We start from the raw sequence: 18,635 nt of genomic DNA on the forward strand, positions 1-18,635 counted from the left end.
ATCCCTCAAGAGAAAAGTGTACAACAGCTGTGTCTTACCAGTACTCAAGTACGGGGCAGAAACCTGGAGGCTTACGAAAAGGGTTCTACTTAAATTGAGGACGACGCAACGAGCTATGGAAAGAAGAATGATCGGTGTAACGTTAAGGGATAAGAAAAGAGCAGATTGGGTGAGGGAACAAACGCGCGTTAGTGACATCTTAGTTGAAACCAAGAAAAAGAAATGGGCATGGGCAGGACATGTAATGAGGAGGGAAGATAACCGATGGTCATTAATGGTTACGGACTGGATTCCGAGGGAAGGGAAGCGTAGCAGGGGGCGACCGAAAGTTAGGTGGGCAGATGAGATCAGGAAGTTTGGAGGGTCAACATGGCCACAATTAGTACATGACCGGGGCAGTTGGAGGAGTATGGGAGAGGCCTTTGCCCTGCAGTGGGCATAAACAGGCTGATGATGATGATGATGATGAGTGGTAGCGTCTGCGTCTCAAACTCCGGAGACCCTGGTTCGATACCCGCCCAGCCCATCTTGTAAGTTGTTTTTATTTATGAATTGCCTTCCGGTATTCTACGACACGAGATCGTTGACGCTATTGCGTTAAAATGGGGAGGGGTTCAATCGGATGGGCAGGTCTCTTGATTTACGAGGGTGAATCAGCAAGTATCTTTTTCTATTTTTTATTAGCGAAAATAAGGTACGCACAGGTAATTAGAAATATAGGTACTATTCTACGTACATTGCACAATTTTTTCACATAGTCCCCACACCGGTTCAGACATTTCTCCCATCGTAGCATTAAATTTGAGAGGCCTTTGTGGTGGAATTCGTCCTGCTGACTGTGGAACATCGTTGGACTGCTGTCTTGGCTTCATTGTTGAGCGTGAATCGCTGTCCTGCCAGGAGGTACTTCAACGGACCAAAAACTTGGAAATCCCTACAGGGACGAGATCCGGACTGTATGGTGGGTGGTGCAGACTCTCCCAGTGGAATCACCGGAGCTTGTCGACCGTTTTGATTGCGACGCACGCGGCCTCTCTGAACGCTCATCGTCACGCAAGTCTTCAGGGCCTTTTGCGAATTCACAACACCACGAGCTCGCACTTCTCAAAGCGAGACACTTTTCCCAATATATGAGTCCCATTTTCCTGTGGATTCCGATCGGTATTGGTTCCTTGCTCCATAGTATTCGAACTATCTTCAAATACTCACAGCAGCGCCGTGCCGCAGAGCTACCGGCAGATAAGGCCGGGCTGGTCCAAGAAAGGTCCGTCGCTAGGAATGGATATGTTGACTTCGCATTTGCGGACGTAATATGGCTGAAAATATATTGGCTGAAGGCTTAGCTTGGTTAAGCCAGGAAGATTGCGAAAGCAATACCCTTGGCTGCGCCTTGGTTCGGCTGATGGTGTGGACATGGTTGCCCTTTGTTAAGCTTATGGCTATACATCATCCGACATAGCGCAAGGCAGCGCGCCGACCACTGCGAGGAGCCGAGCTGTAGTTCCATTTATCCTCCTAGCGTGACGTCACACCAGCGAGCGCCCTCTCTCGGTAGCGCCGCAGCAGCGGCGCGCAAGGCTTCGCCTCCACCATCGATGCCACGAGCTGGGGCCCCGTCTCTCGGTCTAGCGTGACATCACACGGTCATGTGACGCGCAGCTGTGTAAGGAGGCGCCACGACCACCGATGGGCCGAAAGTGCGAGCAGTAATGCTTTCGCAATAAAAAAAGGGACGAACACTTTCTGATTCGGCCTCCTATATTCCTTTAGCTCGCTCCATGGACAAACCACCGGAGCTAATTTCATATTGCCTCGCCGTGTTGACAGTGGGCAGACCTATGTCTCGTAACTACAAGGATCGGGGATATATGGTCCCGAAATGGCAAGGTACCGGCGACGCTGGGCAGTCCCACTAAAGGTGTCTTGTTACATAGGAATGTCTCGTTGCATGCTGGTTGAAAATCCATGCATTATGCTTCAGCGTCACGGTAATTAGGAGATGGTTACTACCCGTAGCATCGGGTAACATGTTCATTCTGGTACGACCATACTGAGACGATGCAGCTTACAAAATCAACTATTCTGATATGGTGCAATTCTCTTCTTTTTTTTTTCAGAATGGTGGAGCTCACAAGTGAAAATGAAAGCACGACAGTGTAAGTTACTGCCTTGCTTCAAACATTCTAGGTAGTCCTGTAAAACCTCTGAGTAAAGAGGAACAAGGGACTCTTATTTTCTTAGTTTATGAGCCCTCAAACCATTGAAATGTCGCCGGAATAGTAGTTCCCCACTTCTGATTTCTTATTTTTACCTGTTCCTAAGGCAGTATATCCATAGCGAGGACTTTTTTGTTTTCTTTTGCAACCAAGAACATAAAACCTTATAATTAAAATTTCAGAGCTCCCTTTAAAGTAAATGTTTCAAATTGCGTTCACTGATATAATCGTTGAATTAGGGCTGAATACGAAGAATGGCGCTTTAATTTCGCGGTCCCGTGCAAAGAGTATTTGTTGTTCTGAGTCAGGCCTACAAATTTTTATAAAAGAGCTATAAGCCTAGCGGAAGCACTTATCGTCTATACAGCACTCTCAGTCAATACTGGCTTAAAGCAACTCATATAACACGGAAAATAGATCAAAATTTTGACGCTTATAAATGACTCACTCCAAGCGGCCCACAGCGTATGGGCCTATAATATATTTTATGCGGCTCTTACATATGCGGCCCGCATTTAAACGGCCCATTCGTTGCACATGCATGCCGCTTGGAAAACAGCATGCATAGCGCCAAATCTTTATGCGGTGTTTCAAGTGAAACCTGTCGAGCTTTCTGAGGTGCTGAACTTTATGCGGTTCAACATTATGCGGCCAAATAGGAGTTTTTTTATGAAAACATACTTGTTTATAAACAGGTGCCGCCCAGAGTTCTGCGTGCCGTTTCATACACATAGCCTATACCACATTATAGGAAATTGGTAACACTGCTCACAAAAACATGGTCACACCAGGAGTCGAACCCGGCTACATCGCGTGCCAGCTGAATACTCTAACCACTACACCACATCTCTACGCTGACACGGAGGATTCGCATAGCTATTTGTACACACATTTGTGCTTTCAAGGCTGTGGTTTTATGTCGATTGTTAACCGTCGGCGATCGTGTGTGGTAGACATACAAGGTGCTTTTTTTATCTGCACCAAATTTTTAAAGTTAGAAAAATATAAATCACGGGAACGTTATGGTTACCATTGGAGTGTACGGATTAGAAGCCTTTAGATACAGAGCAATATCCGCGCTTACGCGTGTAATTAGTGAAGTTACGGTAATTAACTTTCTAATTGCCAACAAGAGGTGGCTACAGCAAATGAGTACTTTGGGGCGCATCCTTGACACGACCTATCCCAACAATCACATTTTGAATACCAGAGTTCATGTGGGAGGTACACGAACAATTAGTTGCCCTTGGCAAGTTCCTTGAAAGCGAAACTGGCTGGGAAAAAAAGCGTCTGTGTCGTCGATGTCGGCAACCCCCCCCCACCTATCGTCGCGATTCCGAGGTCACCGCTGGTCCGCCCCCGCGAGCAGCTTGCGTTTTCTCCTTGCTGACTGCTGCGTTGGCCTAGCACTTCAATGCCGGCGGACCGCCAAATTTACTTCTTGCGGTGAAGACGCACCTTATCGGGTAGAGATCGTATAAACTGGTGGCAGCAGTGGTATTCGAATCCACGCCTCCGAATAGATTGAGCTGGTATCATTTCGACCGGGTGAGGTTGGTCTTCACCGCAAAAATCAGGAAACGACGACGAAGCTGGGCATCGTGATGATGAAAAAAAAGAAGATTGTATTCACTTCAGTGGTACATGGTTGGGACTCTTATCCGAGTCCCGAGTGGTTCTGATTAACACGGGGGCCAGGACGGTCCTAAACAACCCCTTGCGTTCTTGTGGTCGCCGACGTCTTCTTGGAAAGCCTGTGGAAATATTAGCGCTTTCTTCACCTTCTGCCGTCGACGAGCTCCTGGCTTGGGGATTTTCTTCCCTTCGTCCTTCCCTTTGTGTCTGCTCAGGGAATAAAGGTGTAACACTTTTTCAGCGATGAAGGCAATTATGTCGACACGGGGACGCCCGCTTGGACGTTTTTTACAATTGGCTGGTCGATCATACGGGGGCGAAGGCAACCTTAATTACCCCTTGCGCTCTTGTGGTCATCAATGTCTTCTTGGGGACCCTGTGGTAATATTAGTGCTTTGTTCAGGTTCTGCCGTCGGCGCTTTCCTCAGGGAGTTCTCGATGAGGATTCCCTCATCGATAATTGGCCACTTCATGGCGGTCAGGAGGGCGACGTTGCTGTCTTGAAGCGAAGTGAATAATGAGGCGTGAACATCAACTGTGACAGCTGCATGCTGCTGGTAGAGTATTCCCCCGTTGCCAAATGTGGTAGTCGATGGCTTCTTGGAAAAATTAGGTCGATCATAACGATGTCAATAAGAAATGCTGACTGTATTAAAGTGGACGCGCTGTATTAAAGGGGCACGATGTTATTCTGCTGTGTGTCAGGCAAAGTAAGGCGTGCCAGGAAGTGGATGCAAGCAGGTGAGATGGAATGCATGCTTGCATACCTAATTATCTCAAAGGAGAGAATTAATTTGGATTAAGGTATCGTGTACAACACTTGAGTGCTTGTGCCATCGTTATACTCGTTTTTTCAACTGCCCCCTATATACGCAGTTAAGAGCATAAGTATTTCTCTTAACACCTTAGTGTTATTAAGTGGAATATCCACTTCATTTATGTACACAATCTGAAAGCATGATGCACATTCATGCAGGCACGTTCAAGCAGAACGACTCTGACCAGGAAAATATTTTCAAAGGAGAATGATTTGTTGACTGTACCAGTGATGTGATTGGCTGAAGCCATTTTGGAGCAGCTTTTTGGTGCAGCCAGAAGGGCATTTTGGAGCAGGGAAACATGCTTTTGGAGCAGCTCAAGGCTCATTGCCAAGTGGAAAAACTGACTTTACGAGAAGTAAAACAGTAAATAAGAAGCCTTTGGGAACAAAAAGGTGTTGTGCCATAAAGAGGGTGTTAGCGCCATTTCGATGCGGCCAGAAAGCGAAAACACCCGTAACTTCGATTTAGGTGCACATTAAAGAACCCCAGGTAGTCCAAATTATTCCGGAGTTCCCCACTACGGCGTGCCTCCTAATCAGATCGTGGTTTTGGCACGCAAGACCCTACAAGTTAGTTAATTTCGGCTTACCTGTGCAACGTCATATGTTGGCCCAAATAACTAATTTTAGAACTTCAGCATCATTTTATTTATTTGTTATGTGACCAAGTATAGATCAGCGCTGTGTTATAGCCACCAAGCCCCTATAGGACAGCAAGTTATAAATGGACAACGAGCAAGTCAATGGAACTTTTATTTAAAAAAGACTAGAACGCAAATGAGAAGCTTACAGAAAAATAAATAAAAAGACTAGAATGCAGATCACAAGCCTATAGAAAAACAATGAACAAACACTATCAACGGTTCTAAACATATATGAACTGAATAATAATTATGTACATGTAACAGCAGCACAACTTCTCGGCTTCTTGGCCTATCAAAAAGCAGTGGACTTGTTCTGTGCCTTTTTCTGTAAGCAACATCATTCACTCTAACTGCAAAATACTGCCTAGTTGGCTGCCTTAGGCGACATTTTGTCAAGCGCAGCCGAAAGCCTTGTTTTCCCTTCAGCAAGCAAGGCCTGCCCACTTTCAATATCGCCAAAATTCTTCGTCTTGATGCCGTTATTAATGAGCAGCTCTGCATTCACCAACATTTTCTTTGCCGTTTCTACTTCCAGCTGGAGGTTTTTGTCAGCTTCACTTGGCATCATCTCGGGACCATTGGCACGCTGCCGTTTCGCAGCCTGCTCTTCTTCAGCTGCCAAACGTTCTCTATATCTTTTGCTTGCCCCTCGCACTGCTCTGACAACATCAGGCGTAACATCGAAACTAGACGGGTCACTACCAAAGCGTTTGGCATATGAAACAATGTTCCTTATGCCATTTACGGTTTGAATAGTCAATCTAGACCTTTCATTAAGTTGTCGACGGTTCGCACTAAACCCCCTTTCTACGTCTGCATTTCCGTGCGGAATGCAAAGCAACGCTTTGACAATCTTGCTCAACAGAGGGTACTTGGCTCCATTGTCAGGCTTCTTCTTATCAAAAATGTTCTGCCAGTACTTTTCGACAGAAGTGGATGCATTTGATTCAATGTGCTGCAGCCGGAGGAGGTTGTACTCGTCCATCAAGGCAGAGATGTCGCGCGGCTGTACCTGTGGAAGCCCTGAAGCTAGTTGCCTGAGGTCACTGGATGAGGATTCCTTTTCCACAGACTCTGGCTTAAGGAAGCGTAGACTCTTCAGCAATAAATTGCCGAATGGCAGTCGTGACACAAGGTACTCTGTGCACTTGATATAGAACTTTCTCGCACCCAGCCTAAATGCTCTTTTGTCCGCTGCTTCCCAAGATGACATTTCCTGCTCTGTGTCCTCTCCAATCTCCACTTTTGCTTTCCAGTTCGCAGGAGAGTCGGCCTGCAGTAGTGGCAGCTCTGTGCCCTTCTTAGAGCTATAGGACTCTTTATTCATAAAACGTCCACACAGCTTATAAACTAAAGCCACCATTTCACTATAAAGCAGATGAGCCAAAGGTTCGCTCTTTTGAAACAGAGACAAAAAATCGGTAAATATACCTGCAGCATTCTTCATGAACAGGAGCTTTGCATAAAACATTCTGTCTGAAAACGCTTTCCTCAGGCGTTGACGCAGCTGTCCTCCCACACGACAAGCTGAATCAGACATGACAACACTTCTGATCGCTGGAAACTGCTCAATGAGGCGAACAACTGCAGGCCTAATGTAAGCCACCTGGAGCTCACATGACGTAAGAAAACATTGCTTGGCAGTTGAAGCACTTCTTGCTGGGCCTTAATCAAAGCACTTTGTACAGCACTTTTGAAAAAGTAATATACATCCACGACTGCTGCCTCAACATCTGAACCAAAAGCATCTATGCCATGGCTGAATGCATTATGAACTTTGTGGAGGCAGCATTCGCCTACATCTATGAGGTTTGGGTGCGATTCCTTCAGTTTCTTTTTCACAGCTTTCATTACATTAGGCCCATCACTAAAGAAACAAATGAAGTTGTTTTGTGGAAGATCCTGTGTTGCCTTTCTTGTTTCGCTGAGAAGGATATCAGCCGTAGCTGAGCCTAACCTGAAAGACTGAAGATGTTCCACAACCACATGTTTTGTAATGCATGAAAAGTACCTCACCATTACATCGAGTTGCTGGCAACGTTGCTCCGGCAATGGCGTTTCATCAATTGCGATTGAGTAGAAAACATTTGGTCTGTTTAGTTCATCAATTACAAGTTTCCTAAAGTAGGGCCCAAGACCATCAGACACCATGTAGGATGCTTTGGTTCGTTTGCAGGAAAACTGTTTAGCAATTTCAGAATCGGGGAACATCCTCGGAAAAAGAGACGTGGCTGTATCCGCCCAGGAGAAGGGAACTTCTTTGAGAGTAATCCCCAGAACGAAGAGAGTCTCTGCACGAACCACGCGGTCGCCTGAGAGTGTGGCTGAACTCTGCGAGAAGTCCAAATGCGTCTGACAGGCCTTCGGCGTTTTCAGTACACCTGCAGAATCACGATGGTTCTTCGTGGCCTCCATGTGCCGCTTGCTTGTAGCGTGTCGCTTTATCGCTGCAACACCATGCTGTGTGCATTTAATGGTGTGATTGCAGACAATGCAGTATCCACTGCCATCAATGCCTTGGCGACACCAAGATGATATGGTGTCACCATTTTCATCCTTCTTGCCGAGGATGTCGATGTTGAACGTGGTGGAACGACCTGAGGAGCAACAAATTTTTTTAGTTTAGTATCACGGCACATACATGCGTTTGGCATGCTGGAAGAATCGCTTTAAGAGACACCAGGCAAGACAACTCCCCAAAAATGCTTTAAAAGCGATTGTACCACCACATTTTTCACTGCAACTCAAATGTGTAGTGAACAGACCAACACAACGAAGCGTCGAAGCAAACGGACCGAACAAGTGACACTATCGGGAAGCAGCCCGGTCGTATACGGAGTCCCATGGGCACATTTGATCGCGATCAACAGTGGTCGCTGCTACACGGTCCAAACTAATCCGGAGGTCATATGGCGCACACGTCAACCAAATCGCGATCTCGGAGCCAGATCGCGGTTATCGTGATCCCTATCGGGCCTGATTGCGATCGAGAGTGACCGTGCAGCTACACCTGATCCGGATCGAGCCTAATCCGGGTTGGCCCTGATCGCGATCAAAGGTGCCCGTTTGACACCGGTATTAGTGTACCGCACGAGAACATAGGCTTGTAAAAGACACCTGCTAGTATCACCGCGCTGAAAACACGAATCGAAAGTTAGCAAAGGGTCCAGAGTGCTGACTTCTAACGTTAGATCATGGCAAATGATAAGCGCGACCAAGCAGATAGCGCCGCGTGCCAGCAAACTACCATGTGATGCGATGCCGCCAGCCTACGTGAAAATGCAATACAAAAGGCACAGACACTGAGCTTCCGCAATCGGTCGACGAAAAATAACGCCAAAGAGATATTTGCGGCGCGAATGTAGTTGGTTTAGTCCTTATCAAGGACGAAAACCAAAGATTAAAGAACAATTGAACCGACTTGACAGGACAGCTAACATCTACTGAATGCGACAATGGCAAACTTGCATCGCCCTAAGGCATCACTATACCAGTGCAGAACTTTTTCATAACGCTTTATTAAGAAAGTTCCGTGAACTCACCTTTAAGCTTCGAATGCGCCATTTCAATGATGAGTTGTGCTGCAGCATTCCAAGCACGTCATTATCCGGTAGTTCGACTTGCCCTGCACACGCGCTCACGTTTCCTTTGCTTCACGCGCGAAGTGTGCAATGGCGACGAAGATCGATGTCGACGTGAGGATTGATGTCGCTCGCAATTGTGGGGCGCATGGACGTTTCGGCCTCGAGATATTAGTTTCGCTTTCGGAGTGTGAAAATACGCGTTCGGCGCAGCTTTGGCGCAGAATAGCAAAAATGTAGCAGGATGTAGCAGGATTTGCCTTTTGGCGCACTTTGGCGCAATTGGCGCAGCTATCTCATCACTGCTATACAACAAAGTGCGCAGCATAGTTTCACTGTGAGTTGGTAACCTAGAATGAAGACCTATATACCAAGCTGGGAGAGTAAAAAGTAAAAGACAAAATGAAACACCAAATACAAGAGCAGATAGGCAGTGTTCGAACCTACAGCGTTTAAAAGGCGAAAAGCATAACGCATGAACTTGCATGAGCTTGTGACCAACAAAAGTTGGGCCTCTCAGTTCGCCGCTTTCTCGTTCATTGAAAAAAGTTTTGTTTATACCCAAATCATGTAGAATAGAAGATAAGTAAAATGTCAGTAACAGTACACGCATACGGCCCAAACTGAGTGAAGGTGCCACTTTCTATAGGAAGGTTATCTAATGAGGAACTTAGCGAAGTGCTCGCAGGTAATGAAAAGCTAGCAGTCCATGACTAGTATGAAAAAAAGAAAGACTGAGAGTGCCGCAAGGAAATTTACATATTTGAATAAAATAATTTTCTGGGAGCCAAACAACGTAAAAAAATCTTTTGTACTGCGGAGCAGTGTTTGGGTGAGCGCAGAGATGTGCAAGTGAAGTTCTTTACGTAGGCATTGCCAATCACAAAAAATAGCTTTTTAAATCTGCATTTCATTTTGACATAATCGCTTTGTCATCACAAACACATCAGATGTCCTTCGTGTATTTTCAGATTTATTTGTCCTGATAAGTCCTGGACCTCTAGGTGATCGTCGTACCTGGAAGAAAAAAAAAATAAATACCGCTTAAGTTTAGACAATTCCGGAAACTTTTTCCACTTGGCCCTGTTAGGGCTATGTTTTGTCCAAAAGTTGTTCAGCGCAATAGAGTAGCGATCTTACACGAAACAGGTCTCAGTGTTAACCGTAAACTCCTGAGGCTGCGAAATAACGATCCGAGATATCTTATGTGACTGTCCTTATTGTGGTGTGGATAATAAACCAAAGTTGACTGCAGGTATTTGCGACTTGTTGGGAGAGAGAACCATTGTCCAGGCTGTGCTCAACACCCTTGCGTTGCCCTGCTACTTGACATGGGGGCTGTTACTTTAGTGCGCTGCATGACATCGATGCGCACACATTCTTTCCCTTTTTATTTGAAATATCGGCTCTCCTGATTCCTTTCATTCCCTTTAAATCCTTTCCCCAGCACAGAGTAGGTCGCTTGTATTTACACTGGCTAACCAGCCGGTCTGACAATCTTTCATCCTTCTTCCTCAAAGAGCAGGTGTCACCATTATAAAACTGATCGGATGTAAAAGGCGTGAAGACGACGACGGACAATCCAGTCTAGTCAATATAGTCAAGCTAGTCAAACGCAGCATTGCTAACCCGTGCCTCCTGAACGTTTTTCAAGAAGTACTGCCCGGATTGAGCTGCAAAGTTTTCTTAAGCAGTCTGAACGGCTAGAAGAGGCAGGCTACCCACAACTTGTCCTAGTTTCTTTAGCAGCAAGAATTCTGGAGAATCGCGAACCCGCCAACTGGCCCAGGAGCCACCTCGCGAAAAAGAAAAGGTAGCCGTCATGCCTTACATACACTGCGTGCCGCACAATTACAATAAGCCTGCCAAGGGAGCTAACGTGAAGGTGGAATTTGCTGCCCCGTGCGAGGTTTCAAGGCTCTGCGGAATGACCAACCATTCTTTCCGCAAGGTACTGGCCTGTGTCATACATAACGAAAGTAAATATGTGGATTGTCAAGCAGTAGTCGCTTTGCCAGTTCCTTTGTCATGTGGTAGAAAGTACATGGGCCAAACCGAGCAATGCCTGAATGATAGGCCGAGGCAGCATCAAAACAATGTTAGAAATGGAGGAAGGGACCACCTGGCAATTCATTGTAGAGATTGCAAATGTAACGCTTGCGCTGTGGTGGCCAGAATCCATGACAAAGGGGTCATATTAGTAATTGAGGCCAAAAGGATCGTTAAGGCAGGTTATATGTGTGTGTGTTGCATCAATCTCATTACCGCAAAGAACCTGAACCTTTACCTGAACGCGAATGCGCACAGGTGAATTGTGATAGCACCCCCTGTATAAAATAGTGGCGTTTCTTCCCGATTCATCATTGTCCGTCGGCGTCGTCTTCAGGCCTTTCACATCAGATCATGCTCGACCAACATGCCCAGCTATCCATCCTAACATTGTAAAGCTAGGTGTCGGTGATCTACTACAGAAAGCAGAGCATTCTATATGACACACCTCTCATGTGTGGTAGTCATAAGAGATTGTGAACGACATGCTAATGTGTCTGACCTGTGAAATTTCAGCACTGCACTTGAACTTTACAGCTATTAGTAGCACCAAAGTCCAACCCAACTTAATCTAAGTACAATGAGCGCATACGTAGTGTAAACGAAGTATTGAAGCCATGACAATAGATGAACACACGTAATGCTCTGAGAAAGCAACCTAAGTGAGCAAAATACGCTCAGTTGCGCTCTCCGCGATCTGCACAAACACATTTCACGTATACTTGTCCTCTTCGATATCAACTCTGTGTGCTTGGGCTTATGCTTTATTTCAGAGTCACATTTCTTCACAGTGGCAGGTAATAAATAATTGGCCCATAATGTCAACTGGCACTCAGGAGTACTAATTTATGGCCCTTACACTTACTGGCATTCAGCTGCACTTCCGTTCATTTACTCTAACTCATTGACTTCGCACTCTTGCGAAATCAGCAGAGATGAGTGAGAGGGCTCTTAAATGTGTGTATACCTGTAGAGATATTACAGTGCGTGGAAGTGCTTCAATGTCATCCGCATGCGAGCAACATTGCAAAAACTTGTTTCTTTCTGTGCCGTAACACACCTTTGTGCTGGCAAAATATCAGCTTTTCCGTCGTGTGCTTCATCATAAGCATATGATCTTTGAGCACTGCAATGAACTGCCATTCTGGGCCTGATTTTCACTTACCGGTGCTTTGGTCCACTCTATATTTGCACCGAAGAGCCGGGAGTTTGCTTTCTTCTGCGTTAGTATTAGTGTCGACCTTTCATACATTAATCCTGCATAGAAAAAGAAAATCAGTTGCGTGAGAATGAAAAAAAAATGCAGAAATTTCATAACTCGAGAAACAAAACCTCTTAAGAAAGGCCTTATTAAGGCCAATTTTGAGGCTCGTGGCTACCTCTTAGCCGAAAATCAACACTACATAGCAATCACTCGACAAAACTAACTGTCCAACTTGTCTTTTTGTGTGTGTTGTTTCATTGTTTTTTTTTTGCAATGCAGCGCTGTTTTCTGATGTTATGAAACCACGCAAGTACTGAAGCCCACAGATTTTTCAGTCTGCAATAAAACTTTAAATTGCTAGCGCGACGTTGGATCACGCGCCGTTGAAATTTCGCCAGTGGCATAGAACTTCGTCCTTCTACACTTAACGATTGTACTGTTCCTCTCCAAGAAATATTGAGACAGATTATGCTCCTAGCGCAAACCCACACTTCGATGCTGCTATGTTGTCGGAGTTAAATGGTAATTTTTTCGTCAAGCAAACTTCGCGCTAATGTGGGCTTTGGACTCGAGTGACCTCGACGCACTGAACAGGAAAGCCAGAAACCTACGCAAATCCACACATTACACAGCGGTAAATGCGTAACACAAGAAAATTATGCAATACCGTCGTTCAACAAAGTTCAATTACGAAATGCAATGAATTCATGTCGCAAAGTTCATGAAGGAGATGAAAAAAAGTTTAGATTTCATCGTTAGAACGCTTGTGCGCGCTCCCGGCGCACTTATTTTTGAGATTGCCTAGAGTGAGCGTTGAAATTAGACGACTAATTTCTCAAATTAGGTGCGACTTCCAAATTTTTAAAAGTGGAGACTGCATCAAAATGTGCCGGCCACCTACTATGATATGTAAACAACTATTGGCAAGGTTCTAAGAGGAAAGTTAATTATATAACAAACAAGTGCCGCTGATCAGTCCGGTCCGGCACAGGCGCGTATGGGGCCAGCTCTGGCTGCCCGCAGGGTAAAACCTCTCCGCAACGAGTTCGGCTTCTTACTTCTCGCTTAAAGCGCAAATAACTGCCTTAACATAATCAAAAAGTTTTTCTTAATTAGTCTTCTGGAACTCACGTTATTAGAGTCAAAGTATGTCCTCCTCGTGTAGCTAGCAACTACGCTTCAAGATCGCCGCGTTTGCTGCGCTCATAGCCTTCTTTGTAAAAAATGCTTATAGTTTAAAATAACACCCTGTATTCATGGGATTAGTGCTGATTCTATCACCATCTTAATTATTTTTCTTCCAAACACGATCTTTACTATATGTAGTTAGGTCGTTATCTTCCTTAGTTTAACGAAAGCCTTTTGTTCACTGAATAATTTTAAGCTTACTTAATCACTCTCAAATTTCGTCGAGGTGTGCGATAATACTCCTTACTTCCATTTAGAATTAGCAAATTTCCTCCTAACCGGAACACTCTTTATAAAACACAGTTTCATTTAACCCTTTATACAGGGCTCGCTTCTCTGCTGTTTACAACTTCGTCGCCAGCTTTCTTGATCGATTCTTACGCTGCCCATTCTGCCGTGTGCATGCATTTTGAGGTTTAGATATTTGCCCAATACTGTCACCCACTTATTCAACCCTGCTGTGGAGCGTTTCTTCAAAACTAATATTGATCTGCACTTCTCTGACTGCTCTGGTTGTTTTACGTGGGTCTCTGCAATGCCAAACGGCCCACCAACCTTTAGTGAAGTTCGAAACCTCACATGCAGGTCCTCCCACTTTTGGCACGGAATGGCATTTGCGAAGGCCTAGCGCGGGCATGATTACCTGTTTCCAAATTTCACGCACCGCCTCATTGTATTATAACCATCAAATTGCTATGTTTTAACTCAATTCCGCGTCTCTTTTATCACATTTTATTGGAGAATATTTGATTAAGACTTTTTTGTGCACGTATACGTTTAGGTTTCTAATTTTCTTACAATTGGTATTACTCGTTGAATAATTACGGCCGAGGTTACTGTCTGTTCAATAAAAATAATATTGCCGGAGTTCTTCGTATTAAAATTGGGGCAGTTCTTGTCGCTTCATTGCCACTGCTGTTCAGATATGTCTCTATAATCTTCCACGTTGTCTTCTAAAGGTACTACGTCGTCCACATTCATCAACCCATTGACTCTCTGCGCATCATGTTCCCGTTGTGAGTGTAAGATAAATCCAAACGTAAGTGAACGTTTTCGTTTTGTATTAGCATACTAGCTTGCCGAGCTGCAACTCTACGAGTTCTGTCTCCTGCTCTGGACGGTCAATTCGCGAACCTACCATGCCACGTATACCGACAAGACCTGCACCATATGCCCCCGCAGCCTCCTCTGCCTTTGTCACAATGCGTTTTTTTCCAGTTGGTAGGAAAGTTCGCACTTCATGAGAGCCACACCACGGTGCCCCATCTTTCCAATAATACCGTTCTAGCTCTGTCGTAGAAAAAGATGTTCACTACTAGCTTCTACTTAATAAAAAAGAGAAAGATGATGAAATCAGTGAGCAGAAATAAAACTGTTCATTCAAGTAAACAAATCTAAAAACTGTCGAATGGTGTTCTGGAGGAATTAATGAAGCTCTCAGAGAGTCACATAGCTCGCAATAGCTCACACAGCTCAGTCAATGCAGGCACACGGCTTCGGCCAAACTTGTCGTTGTCGTATCCCTCGAAGCAGTGACTACTGCTCGTTCTTCTCCAGTAAAATTATCTTCCCGGAGAAGAAGACCCGTCCCGGTGACCTACGGGCAGAATAGCACAGGTGCATCGAAGTAAGGCTTTAGTTACTGAACGGGCACGATTTCGAGGCCTCAGCGGCGCTTATCCGAATGTGGTTCAATGGGTTCTACAAAATAGTTCACAGAAGACGTTTCGCTGACTACATGGTAGGGATTCTGGTGTTTTGAAACGAGTTTGGGTGAAAGTCCAGTGCTGGCAGCATGAACCCAAAGCCAGACTAGTGAGTCAGGGGCGTATGCTGAAGGAGGAGCAGGGATATCCCGATGGTGGTTCTGTCGCTGCTGATCTTACGAACTAAATGTGCGGACGACCTTTCGGCACTTTTCCGCATGTGCAGCAGCTTCGAACAGGATAGTAGCCTCAGTTTTGTCAGGGTGAAACGAAAGGATGGTATCCACTGTGCAGGAAGGCTCGCGTCCGTAAAGAAGAAAGAACGGGGAAAATGCCATAGTGATTTGTGTGCTGGTATTACAAGCATACATCACGAAGGGTAGGGCGCGGTCCCAATTCGTCTGGTCAGATGCTACGTACATGGCTAACATATCGCCAAGAGTGCCGTTAGATCCCATTAGTTTGCTCGTGGTATGCAGTAGTAGAACGGTGAATTAAGTATCATTGCTTGTGTAGGGTTTCGATAACGTTAGAGAGAAAGACTGTCGTTCAGCAATTCTGTGAGGGCTCCATGGCGAAGTATGAGGTTAAGCAGAAGGAACCAGGCAACATCACACGCGTATGCGTTGGGCAGAGGCCAAGTTTCCGCGGAGCGCGTAATGTGGTCTATCGCCACAATCACCCGTCTGAAGTACTCGGCAGGGGCCCATAAAGATCAATGCCGACGCGGTAAAAAGCACGTGCTGCGCAAGGCAATGGCTACAGTGGAGGAGCTGAGGAACGAGGGCTATTCTTGCGGCGTTGGCAAGTGAAGCAGGAGCGGAGTTATTGGCGGACGAATTGGTACATCCTGCACCAGTAATAAAGGAGTTGCAGGCGCGCGTATGTTTTTAGAACTCCTGCATGCGCGCATGGGGGCTTATTGTGAAATGCTGCACATATGTCCGAACGTAATTGCTGAGGGACCACGAGTAACCATTTGCGGCCGTCGGAGCGGTAGTTGCGGCGGTATAGAAGCCCGTCACGAACAGAAAAGTGGTGTGCTTCGCGATGCACTGCGCGGCGGCAGGAGAAGGTGCTGATGGATGTGACAGAAAAGCCAGCATAGAAGCAATCCACCGATCCTTCTGCTGCTCCGAAAGCATGTTGGTGGTGGGAAGTAGGGCTCGCATATTGGTACGTTTGGATAATTGGACTGGCCTGACACGGGGGAGCGAGAGTGGACATGCGCATCCGAATGTTTACGGCCAGGGCGATGCAGTACTCGAATATCATACTTTTGGAGGCAGAGCGCCCATCGAGCGAGGTGACCTGAAGGATTTTTCAGGGACGACAGCCAGCAGAGAGCATGGTGGTCAGTTACTAGGTCGAATGGGCGGCCGTACAGGCCAAAGCGCATGACGATAAATTGATATAAGCCGTCAGGCGTAACGAATACTCTTATGCCTGACGCATAACCGGATCGAAAGACCAAGGACGAAAAAAATTTACCGCCTTGCAGGCAGTCCAGTGCGTCGTCGATACGGGGAAAAGGATAGACATCTTTCCGAGTTATCGCGTTGAGTCGTCTATAGTCCACACAAAAACGAAATCGCCCATCTTTTTCTTTTTCACCAGCACTACTGGTGAGGCTTAGGGATTGTGTGAAGAGTGTATGATGCCCCGTTGGAGCACGTGCTCCAACGCGCTCGTCGACGACACGGCGCTCCGTTGCGGACACACGGTATGGACGCTGGCGTAGTGGCGTATGGCTGCCGGTGTCGATGTGAAGAACGACTGTGGAGGTATGGCCTGAACATTGTTGTTGGAGGTCAAAAGAAGTACGAAATCGTTTAAGGAGGTCGACTATCTGCGCACGCTGACTCAGAGTGAGGTTGGGATCAATAGACCCAGCAAACGTTCCGTCACATGCCAGCTCAGACGCGGATACAGGAAGAGCTATAGCGTCAACCAGTCGAGTCGTCAGGCAGATCGTAGACAGAGCTCACGTCAGATTCGTCAGCAGAACTGAGGCACTCGCCATGGTGCAAGCTTGAAGGACAGGAAAACAGATTCTGAACGTAAAATGCGCTGGAGCAGTGGTGAATGGCAAGGAGAGCAAAGGGAAGCAAGAAGGTATGACGGCGTGCTGCAAGTTTAGACGGCGTGAATAGAACTGTAGAATCGTAGAAAGCAGCACAGTAAACGGGCACAAGGGTGGAAGAGAAAGGAGGAATATCGGTGTCGGTGGCTACGAACACTCTAGTAGAAGATAGAGGCCAATCTTCACAAAGACGGCCGCAAAATGGAGCCAGCGCTACTTCTGCATGAGCTAAATCAATAACTGCGTGATGACATGAGAGTAAGTCCCATCCTAGAATGATGGTATGCGAGCATCGCGGAAGAACAACAAACTCAATGTGGTAGAAACTGTCTTGTATGGCGACACGGATGGGGCATGTTCCTAAAGGCTGAATTGGCTCAGCACTTGCTGTACGTAGCGAAATGGCAGAAAACGGCGTCGCTACTTTTCGGAGCGTACGGCGAAGCTGGTCGGCAGTCACTGACACTGACCCGTGTTGACAAGCGCGTGGCCGGCGATACCTTCGGCGTAGACTTCAATGACGTTCACAGGTAATAAACGAGGGCTTGAGCAGTTCGATGAGATCGCAGTTATTGCCTACGGAACCACGCCTTTTAGTTTTCCTCCACAGGAGGAGGGCAGCAGTTAATAGGGGACGGCGAACGTCAACGGGGACATGGAGACGGACGAGTGCTGAAGTTTTTGGGAACAGAAGAAGATGAAGCGAATGGCGGAACTGGTGGAGGAGCGTTCCCTTGTGGTCTCGCAGTATCGAGAGGGTACCAGCTCCGCCAGCGGCAGAATCGTGCCACGTGGCCAGCAAAGCCACACGCGTAGCAGATGGGCCGGTTGTCTTGGGTACTCCACGGATTTTGAACAGGGGACCCAGGATGGGGTACACAAGGCTGAGCCGGGCACAGGCGTTGTGGAGGCGCGCTGAAGCCGCTTCGAAACTTGCTGTTCATAGCTGCAGAACGCGACGTTGTGGAGGCGCGCTGAAGCCGCTTCGAAACTTGCTGTTCATAGCTGCAGAACGCGACGTGTAAAAGCCGCTTGTGGGTGTTTAGTGCGCAACTACAGGCGGAGGTCGTGATCATCGGTGCCACTGAAGACTGGAGGATCTAGTTAACGTAGAGAACCGGAGTGAACGATAGGTGATGCCTGGGCAGGAGCGGGCTGCCCGGCGTCCTCAGGCATGGCAGAAACGGGAAGGAGCGTCCGGCGGCGGAATTCCAGGTCGGTAAAGGACCCAGCACATCTACAAAATTCTGGAGCAATTATTGAAGTTCTCAGAGAGTCACACAGCCCACAACGAGAGGTCACACAGCTCAGGCAACGCAGGCACACGGCTTCGATCAAACTCGTTGTCGTCGTCTTCCTCAAGCAGTGCCTACTGCTCGTTATTCTCCAGTACAGAGCTAATTGGCTGAAGAAGCAACTCAAAAACTTGCTGCCAAAGTTCCTCTGGAAGGCACGTCCGCTTCCGTCAGCCTCACTCAATAGAGTGATGCCGGTGAGGTGTCCCTGTCT

At 46.7% G+C, this 18,635-nt stretch overlaps 1 protein-coding gene and 1 long non-coding RNA gene across 4 annotated transcripts in view; one reads left to right on the forward strand and one right to left on the reverse strand.

Moving 5' to 3' along the window:
• LOC126542925 (ABC transporter A family member 5-like) overlaps positions 1 to 18,635 on the forward strand; it is a 282,490-nt gene that overhangs the window by 161,722 nt on the left and 102,133 nt on the right. For all 3 annotated transcript variants that reach the window (XM_055077597.1, XM_055077595.1, XM_055077596.1), the window contains exon 7: positions 2,118 to 2,156. In XM_055077597.1, coding sequence (XP_054933572.1) covers positions 2,118 to 2,156 — 39 coding nt within the window. The remainder of the gene's footprint in view (positions 1 to 2,117; positions 2,157 to 18,635) is intronic.
• The window catches only part of LOC129387878 (uncharacterized), a 46,644-nt gene continuing 37,797 nt past the window's right edge, over positions 9,789 to 18,635 (reverse strand). Inside the window, exons 2-3 of the long non-coding RNA XR_008615030.2 lie at positions 12,111 to 12,202; positions 9,789 to 9,913 (exon numbers count right to left, since the gene is read on the reverse strand). This is a non-coding gene — a long non-coding RNA (uncharacterized lncRNA). The remainder of the gene's footprint in view (positions 9,914 to 12,110; positions 12,203 to 18,635) is intronic.

The sequence above is a fragment of the Dermacentor andersoni genome, chromosome 2 (assembly GCF_023375885.2).
Source record: "Dermacentor andersoni chromosome 2, qqDerAnde1_hic_scaffold, whole genome shotgun sequence".
Lineage (NCBI taxonomy): Eukaryota > Metazoa > Arthropoda > Arachnida > Ixodida > Ixodidae > Dermacentor > Dermacentor andersoni.